Genomic DNA, 9,827 nt, shown 5'->3' with positions numbered 1-9,827 from the left:
GACCTTATATGGGCAAGATTGTGTACCTTTTTGATCTCTGACCTTTTACTCAGGTGGGGACAGGAGTAGGGTTAGTGCTAATCCTGGGGAAGAAGATACGGTGTGTGCAGAGGTGAAGGAGGGTTTCTGTGTGTGGTAATGCTCTATATGGGTTAGTGCTTTATATGTGATTGGCCCAGTGGCCCCCTTCTCCCTCTCCCCCTTCCCTTCATGTTGTACCCTCTGTTTTTACTTCGATGGAGCCTAGGAGGAGGAGGAGGGAAGAGAAGGACATTCTCCCTCCTTTGCCCTACTGTGTCTTCTCTCTCCTCTAGCCCATGAGTCATGGGTATGTATCTATATGAGTATGTGGCTCTGATATTTCATCATTGTATAGCTCTCACATGTGCATATGATTGTCCTCATAGAACCGCATAATCTCAAAGCCAGAAGGGACTTCAGAGATTATTGAGTGAAGTCCAACCCCTATAGCAATTTCCTCTAGTTACCAACCAAGGCTCATCTATCCTTTGCTTGAAAACCTCCAGTGAGGGGAAACTCATTCAGTCCTGAGACAATTTATTTCATCTTTGGACAGTTCTAATTGTTAGGGAGATCTTCCTTTATATCAATCTTAGATTTGCCATTCTATAATTTTCTATTCATTGCTCTTAGTTCTGCTCTCTGAGGTCAAGTAGAATAAACCCACCCTGCCCTGCCAATGTGATTCACCCCTAAATTTTCTCTTCTGCAAAGTAAATGTTTGTCATCCAATTCTTGTTTGAGACAATGTTGAGACTCTTCATCATCCTGGCAACCCTATTCTGGATAGTTTTCAGCTTGTCTATGTCCTTCCTAAGGTCCCTAGAACTCAACACCATACTCCAGATGTGATCTAACCAAGACAGGGAAAAGTAGGACTCTTGCTTCCTGGACACTATCCCTCTTGTAAAATGACAATATCACCTTCATTTTTTTGGGTTGTATTGTCACCCTATTGACTTACATTTAGTTTGCAGTCCATTAAAATCCTACAGTTTTTTGTGCGCGCGTGCACGCGTGTGTGTGTGTGTGTGTGTGTGTGTGTGTGTGTGTGTGTATTTTTTTTACTCATCCAACTTCATGGATTCCCTGAAACCTCTCCATGGACCCTGGGTTAACAACCTTTGTTCTAAAAAAAGTGGATTCTAACTGGGGTGAAGGGAGGGGATACAAATATGTAGCAATAAATGATGTTTTCATGTCTATTTGTTTCAATCTTCCTCTGACCAGTTGTTGGAAAATTTCCACGTTTGAATGGAAACTGAACTGGGCACCCAGCAGAAAGCTGTCACGGCAGTGATAGATGAATTGCCACCCCCCACCCCCTTGGCCTTGTTTCCTACTAGGCATTATGTGTGAAGGAGGGTTTCTGAGCTTAGTTAGCCATTAGAACTGGTCCAGCATCACCAACTGCCCCTTGGGCAGCTTGAATTGGATGTCCTGCAGATGTCTAAAACTCAACATATTCAAAACAGAGTTCATTATCTTTTCCCTCCTGAACTGTTTCCTATTTCCAACTTAAATATTGCTGTCAAGGGCACCAGAATTCTTTCAGTCAACCAATCTTTCAAACTGACTGTCTTCAACTGCTCACTTGCACTCACCCCCCATATTTATCTAGTCTGGTATCAATTCTTGTTGCTTCTACTTTCACAAAATGGCTCATATATGTCTCCTTCTGTGCACCCTAGTACAGGAATTCAATCCTCTAGCCTGGATTATGACAACAGCCTTTAAATCTTCCCGCCACAAGTCTTTCTCCACATCAATCAATACTCATCTGCCAAAGGGACTTTCCCGAATGCAGGTCTCCCCACATCATTCTCCCCGCCTTCTTCCCTGACACACATTATGTTCCAGTGGCCCCCTATTACATCCAGATTCAAATATAAAATTTGGCATTTAAAATTCTTCATAATCTGGCCCTTTCCTGCCTCTCCGGTTTTCTTATGCTTTCCTTTCCTCCACACACTCTACACTGGCTGTCCCCCATTCCTGGAGTGCTCGCCATCTTTACCTCCTCTCTTCTGTGGCTTCCTTCAAGTTTCAGATCAGATCTCACTTTCTAAAGCAGGGGTGTCAAACTCAAATAGAACTCACGACTAAACCAGAAATGGGGCAGAGCACTGGATCTGGAGCCAGGAAAACTCATCTTCCTGAGTTCAAGTGTGACCTCAGACACTTACTAGCTGTGTGACTCTGGGCAAGTCACTTCACCCTGTTTGCCCCAGTTTCTTCATCTATAAAATGAGCTGGAGAAAGAAATGACAAACCACACCTGTATATTTACCAAGAAAACCCCAAATGGGGTTACAAAGAGTCAGACATGACTGAATCCACCAAACAATAAAATGACCCATACTGGTCACATATTGACTTAAAAAAATACAAATTAACATTATCTATATTTTATTGTATTTTTACTTATTTTGTTAGATATCTCCCACTTATATTTTAATCTGATTCAACCCCATTCAGGAGAGTTATGGGTTGCATGTTTGACATCTCTGTTCTACAGACCTTTTCAGATCCCTCCAACTGTTAGCACCTCCCCTTGGATATTACTTTCCATCTATTTTGTATACGTCTTGTATGCACATAGTTATGATATGTTGTATCCTCCATTAGAATATGAACTCTGAGGCCAAGTTTTTGCCTTTATTTGTACTCCCATTTTAGGAAGATTTTAATAAAGGCTCATTGATTAATGGGTTCATTGGTGAAATAACAGCATCCTCCCTCTCTCACATAAAGTATCTCTCTTATCCCAAAATCTCACCACTTAAGGGATCATACAAATATTCATGACCTCAACCTCAGGCACAGTCACCTAAAATTACATTTTCACACAGTTGCAGTCATAGTCACATACAATCGCAACCACATTCAGACCTGTGGGGCCTAGTCACAGGTGGAACCTGAGATAGGGAATAATACTGGCCTCTGCTTCCTCCTAAAGCCTCTGTATGGGCCACTCAACCCAAGATGGGCTGACTTCAGAGAGATAGCTAGCATTTATATATGACCCTGTGCATGCCTGGACATCACAATAAATAATCTTTTGATTCATATCCCAGTCTCGTCTTTTCCCTCTGCAGCCAATCTTCTACCCAGCTGTCAAAATGATTGTTTTAAATAGAGGGTCAGACCATGTCACCCCCATGCTCAATAAACCCAAGTAGCTCCTTATAACCTCCAAAAATCAAATATGAAACCTTCTGCTTGGCTTTCACATCCTTTCACAGCCTTGCCCGTTTCCAGTCTTCCTGCCCTTCAATCTCCTCCACATACTTACTCTAAGATCTAGTCACTGTCACAGGCTGACTCCCATTCTTGGAATGCCCTGGATCTTTACCTTCACATTCTGGTTTTCCTGGCTTCCTTCAAGGCTCAGCTCAAATGAGCTGTCCATAAGAGGCTTTTCCATGTTCCTCCCTAGCCCCAGCATTGAGGTGAATTTCCTTTTACAGAGTTATTTGCATGTTATCTCCTTCATTAGAACATGAACTCCTTAAAAGGGGGGATCTTGTTTTTGCCTTTATTTGTATCCCCAGGCTCAGCACAGTGCTCAGAAAATATTAAGTGTATGATAAATGTTTGTTCATTAACTATTATCCTTATTTTTTTTATTATGGTGGCAAAGTGAATAGAGTGTTAGGACTGGAGTCGGGAAGACTCATCTTTCCAAGTTTAAATCTGGCCTCAGACACTCAATAGCTGTGTGACCCTAGGCAAGTCACTTCGCCCTATTCGCCTCAGTTTCCTTATCTGTAAAATGAGCTGGAGAAGGAAATGGCAAGCCATTCTAGTATCTCTACTAAGAAAACCCCAAATGGGGTGATGAAGAGTGGAACAGACTGAAAATGGACTGAACAGCAACTGAAATCCACAGAGAACTCAGAATATAGGGAAGATGGAGAAGATGCTAAGGAAGTCCTACTGAAGAGGGTTTGGCGTGAGGGGTGCTCGACACCCCAAAGTACTGACACACCGGGTCCTGCCGAAAGAATTTGACTCAAGCTTTCTCAGCCAAGGGAAAAGATAAAGTTTATTAAAAGTTAGCCAAATAGGCCTGCCCCAAGAGATCCCACCCCTTGTGACACCTGTAAGGAAAGCGGGCCAGATCAATCTGAGCTAGATTGGATCTGACCACCTTCATGGAGGCAAGATGGAGATTATATACACAAAGATTGTGGGAGGGATTGAGGGGTGGTCTGGGGTGACCAGAGGAGGGCTCTAGGGAGGGACTTGAGGAGGAGTCTAAGGAAGAGCTTGAAGGGACTGGGATGAGGTCAGACTCCAGGGTGGGAAATAGCTGAAGGCTACATGGAAATGACAGACAATAAAGGGCTAGGGTAACAGAGCCAGGGTATAGATATTTTGATCAGGATTAAGGATGGGAAACAGGATTAAGGGTGGGAAACAACTGGACAGTAGAGGACTGCCCAAGGTAGGCATTTGGGCCTAATGGTTATAGCCTCAGGCCAAGGCCAGATCAAGTGGGAAGATTCAAGGAGAGTTCAAGGGTTCAAGGGGTTCCTAGAGACTGTGCCCTCATCACTACCGTCAGGGAACATAGTGTTTTTTAGAGCAGCTAGGTCAGACCCAGGCCACACCTGGCCTGCAGCCTTAACCAGATTAAAATGTAATTCGGAAATATGTAACAAAATAAATTTTTAAAATACAACAAAACATAGAGAACATTACATTTTAAAACTATGTTAACAGGCAGCTTTCAGAGATCCTTATGAAAGGTATAGTGGAGGAGGTTCCTACTGGAGTTGGACACCACTGACCGTCTTAGAGTGGACACCAGGACGAGGAACGGCTTTCCCATCTCTGACTCCAGGGTGGCTAGGAGGGACTGGCCCAGAATGAGCAAGGTAAAACCAGTGACTCAGTTTCTCCACCCCAAGAACTGGGGTGTCCGGGAAGGTGTGTATGTGGGCGGGGGAGGGGGCGAGAGGGTGATCCCGCGGATCGGTATCTGACATCTGACTAGCCAACAGATCTTGTTTATTACACAGAGAACCCCCTCCCCCATTCTTCTGCCCCTCGTAGAAGTCCCCCCCCTTCCCCTGCTCCGCTTCAGCCGGAAAGTTTCCCTCTCTTCTCCCTCTGTTCCCTTCTCCCATTCATGTGTAGAAGCAACGAGCCCCCAGCCCATGTGGGCTCTGAGTTTGTGGAAGCCCGCCAGGAGGGGGCGGGGCCTAATCCGTCCGGGGCGGGGCCTGAGGCGTGCAGGGGGCGGAGACAGGGTGTGTTCTCCAGGGGCGGGGCCCGGGAGGAGGGGCTGGGGCTGCCCCTGCGCCCTCGGGCCCGGGTGGGTCTTGGCCCCTGGAGCAAACAGCTGCTCGCGCCCCAGGGTAGGGGGTCCCGCCTGATCCCGATGTCCGACCTGAAGAGCCAGCGAGCACCCCAGGAGGGTCTGAGAGGTAGGAGAGGTCATGGGACTGGGACTGGGGGCGAAGGGGTCCCAGGCAGGGTTTTCTTGGCTGTTAGCTCGCTTAGCCTGACCTCAAGTCCACCTCCCTCCTCTGGGAACTAGCCTCTAGTTCGCAGGGAGTGTGGTATAAGCCGGTGCGTACACCTTTAGGTACTGCTGGAGCGTAGACTATAGGGGGGAGGGCGGGGCCTGCAGCTGAAGGAGTGGGTCAGTTTGTCTGTCCAGTCAGTTTGTCTGTCCGGCGTCGCTGTTGCTTGGGGCTGAGACGTCTGAGAGTCAGACTCCCACTTTCACTCCCTCGGGGTTCCTGAGCGGTTCATCTGAGTGGCCCCAGACTCCTCTTCCTACCACCCCCCAACCCCCAACTGCTGTACGGGGTGGGGGGGTGGGGCAGAAGTGGGAGCTAAAAATAGCCTTTCTTCTCTGAGGTTGTCCTGAGCAGTAGTGGGAAGCGCAACCCCTTCTGGACTCATCCATGTGGAGGTTTCCTCTTCTTCCCGCCCCAGAGCGTCTGAGTCCCCCCCCCCCCAGATTTGGATCTTTAGTTTATAGTTGTACAGTGTCTAGTGAAAACTTCCCCCCAACCCTTCTTCTCTTCAATCTGTAAGAAACAAAAAGGTATTAAGAACCAAACGGGTGTGAGACCTCGTGCTCATCTGTGCTGAGATAAAGAGACAACCAGGAATTACAGAACCCCAGAATTTTAGATTTGGCAAGGACCTCACAGAGCATCTGGTCCTGCTCCTGCTAAAAAGATTCTCCGATACAACAAACCCAGTAAGTGTTCATCCAGCCTCTATTTGAAGACCTCCAATGATGGGGGACCCATTACCTCCAGAGGCAGCCCACTGTGTTTTTGGATGTCTCTTATTATTAGGTTTTTCCTTTTAACAAGTACAAATTTGCCTCTTTGCTACTTCCACACATTATTTCTAAGGTCCCTCTAAGACCAAATGGAATCCCTTTTCCTCATGACATCCTTTCATATGCTTGAGATCAGCTACTGTATGTCCCTTGAGTCTCCTCTTCTCCAGGCTAAGAATCCCCTGTCCTTTTAGCTTACCCTCATATGGAATGTACTGAAGACCCTGCTCCCAGGAATTTTACAGTTTAATGGAGAGGAAAGGACAAGTACACAAATAGCTGTGATACCAGGAAGATGAGATAAGTGCAAAGCTTGAGGAGGGAGAGATCACTTTCACCTGGGAAAATCAGGGAAGGCTTCTTGTTGGAAAGGACACCTGAGTTGAGTCATGAAGGGAAAATTTCAACAAGTACGTAGACAGCAAGGATGGGGAATGGAGATGGAGGTTCTGTTCGCTGATGGCATGAACAAAGACAAAAGAGAGCAAGATGAGAACAAGAGACAGAGTAGTCTAATTTGGTTGGAAGGTAATGTGTATGAAGGGTAGTACTAGGAAATTAGGCTGGAGACAGGTTGTGGAGGGAATGCTTGAGTTAAGCAGTGTTTTATCCTATAGGCAATGATGAGCCAGGGACCATTTTTGAACATGGCAGTGACATGGCCCAGCCAGTGCATTAGGTTTTATGATGGTCCCTCTTCTCTTCTGTGCAGGCTTCTTTCACATCTGTGCAAAGCATGTGACACCCCCCCCCCCCAACATCTTGACAGGATGTGTTGAGGCTCACATCTGGATAGTACATGTGACAGCCTTCTTTGACATCTGTGTGGAATTCTGTAAAGGGCTTTCATAGCCACTGATCATTTAGGTCTTGACAAAAGTAACTATAGGGGCTATTACCCACCTCTAGGATAGGGAAACCAACCAAAGCCTAGAGAAGGGAAGCCTTATCTTTACTGTCATACAGATAATGACAGACCCATGGCTAGATCCTTTCCAGTTGGTTGGACTAGATGACCCTTAAGATACCTTCTAGCTCTAAATCTATGGTCATTTTAAACTCTGACCTTCAGGACCCTGTAAAAGATCTCACAGCTTGCTAGCCTTGTGTACCAGCATTTTTTTCAGTTCATTCATAGCACCTTCTCCCCCACCTTCTAAATACTCATTGGCAACTCACTCTCAACTTTTAGGCAGTTGAACCTCTAACTTTCCTAGTTCCTGAATACTGCTTAGCTACCTGGACTCAGAAATCTGTCCCTTCTCCCTTAAGCCTCCAGTCTTAATTACCTTTCCACTTCCCCAAGGTAATTTTGTGCCCTAGTTTGTCCTCCAACTCCCTCTCCCTTCTCCTTTCTGTCTCCCCACCATCTAGACCACATACATGATTGTATTTCCTAGAGTCAATTCACAAGGTTAAAGAGAATCAACAGATTTAGAAAGGATTCATAACAGGAAGAAAATTAGAATGAATAAAAAAGACTATCAAATGGCAAACCAGTCTGGATAGTGCCTAAGCCTTCTAGCCTGATATTTAAGGTTCTCTAGGAGGAAGCTGGACCATCATTCCATAATCCAGAGCCTCAGCCTTCCTGGAAATCCTAGAAAGGCATGAAGATTCCTCATACACTTCTGTGCCAATCTAGGATTTGTCCACATGCTGTGCTCTGGGTAATATTCATTGGCCCCTTCTGTAATCCCATGCTCTCTCTTGGCCAGTCAGTGGTTACTGTATAATCATTTCACCCACTAGGTGCCTCCTTTCTTACCCAAGGGGGATGGGGCAGGAAAGGATATAAAGAACTTTTGCATGCAGGTAGTTTTCCCCCCACCCATCACCTCAAAAATAGACTATCCCTACTATTCTTTCTCCATCCCCACCTCCTTCCTGCTGGCGAGCACAGTTCAGAGGAGAGAAAAATCCACATGAGCTGTAGGGGTTAGGGAAAGCTTCCTGGAGAAGGTGAAATGAGTTGGACCTTGAAGAATAGCTAGGTTTGAATGGGGTGTTGAATGGGGACCAGGAATGACTATAGCCTCTGTGGTGTGGGGGTGGGGGTGCGGATGAGACAATTATGTAAATAAAAAGGAACGTAGAAAAAAAAATCAGGACTCTGATTAATGTGGTGACCAAGCTAGACTTCAGAGGGCTGATGTTGAGCATGCCTCTCTCACTTTGGCACAGAGGCAGTAAACTACAGGTGTGGAATGAGGCATTGTCCCATGTGACAAGTGTGTTGGTTTTGCTTAACTGTCTTTTATTACAAGGGGGAAAGGGAGGAGGGATATGGAAGTGACAACCATTGGGAAGTAACTACCATTTAAAAAAAAAGTATCAAATCATTTGAGATATAAAAGAAAAAGGGTGAAGAAAATAGAGAAATGAGAAGTATGTTGAGACCAGTTGGTAGAAAACCTTGAATGGCAGACTGAGGTACTTGAAATCGATTCTACTGGCAGTGGAAAGTCATCAAAGGCTCTAGAGCTGAGGAATGAGCCACTGAGAGAAATGAAGAAAAATTCATTTCTGATGAGGTTCTGAGTCAAATGGAACATTCTGGGTTAGTTATGTCTGCCTACTACTTGTGGAGAGAAATGAGAGCTGATTGGTTGTTGTAGGACTTTGTGTGTTTGGGGTCAGGGGGGTCTGCTTTGGGTGGGGGGGAGATGCTCAAAAGAGCTGGTTTCTAGGAGAAGGGTTCCTTGTATCACAGGGCTTAACTCCCCAGCCTCCTCCTCTTCATCTTCCCAAGAGCAGGAAGGTTGAAGGCTCTTGGGAAAGTGTCTAACAGTGATCCCAGGGAGAATCTGTCCCAGGCTCCCACGGCCTAGGTCCCAGGGGAGAGGCCATGCTGGGGGTAGGAAGGAGGTCTGCTTGAGCATCTGTGTATGAATGTTTGCTTTTGCATGAGTGTGTGTGTCCAGACTTCCAGTTGTCCCTTAGGCTAGGGCAAGTTGAAACTCATTGATGGTCCTGTCAAGGCTTGACAGTTTCCTGCTGACAGCCTATGAGCCATCCTCTTCTACCTAAAGAGCTTTGGCTCTTCCCTCTATGAGCCATGAAGATAGGGTGGGTTTATCAGGCTTCTTTCTACCCTTGAGCCTAGAGCCAGCAGTACTGTCAGAGTAGCTTAAGGCAGCCAGAACACCCATTGGTCAGTACCCAGGCTATAGCTGGAGTGTGCATAGACTCACGTCAGGAATAGCCTCTCAGTTGTTCTTGGTTTTTAATACTCCTGGATCTCATCCCTCAGTAATGCAGAAATAGAGGCTTGGTGGTCACTCGTGCACAGCTGGGGTTTGTGACCTTTTTGTGTGTCTCAGACCCCTTTGGCAGTCTGGTGAAGCCTATGGACCTCTTCTAAGAGTGTATTTTTTACAATTCATAATTTATGGAAATGCTAAATTTCAGATAGAGGTTAGTGAAAATAAAGATGTATTTTTTTTCCCATTTATGTTCACAGATTCCCCTGAAATCTGTCCATGGTACACAGAGT

At 45.9% G+C, this 9,827-nt stretch overlaps 1 protein-coding gene across 2 annotated transcripts in view; it reads left to right on the top strand.

The window, feature by feature from the left end:
* The first annotated feature begins 5,309 nt into the window (after nucleotides 1–5,309).
* PFKFB4 (6-phosphofructo-2-kinase/fructose-2,6-biphosphatase 4) overlaps nucleotides 5,310–9,827 on the top strand; it is a 79,778-nt gene continuing 75,260 nt past the window's right edge. Inside the window, exon 1 of one of the 2 annotated variants that reach the window (XM_036738413.1) lies at nucleotides 5,310–5,456. In XM_036738413.1, the coding sequence (XP_036594308.1) occupies nucleotides 5,411–5,456 (46 nt within the window). In that variant the 5' untranslated portion in view covers nucleotides 5,310–5,410. The remainder of the gene's footprint in view (nucleotides 5,457–9,827) is intronic. The other variant, XM_036738412.1, reaches the window with a different exon arrangement.

The sequence above is a fragment of the Trichosurus vulpecula genome, chromosome 9, assembly GCF_011100635.1.
Source record: "Trichosurus vulpecula isolate mTriVul1 chromosome 9, mTriVul1.pri, whole genome shotgun sequence".
NCBI lineage: Eukaryota > Metazoa > Chordata > Mammalia > Diprotodontia > Phalangeridae > Trichosurus > Trichosurus vulpecula.
Note: the sequence above shows the minus strand (reverse complement) of the source record. Positions and strands in the feature narration are given on the sequence as shown.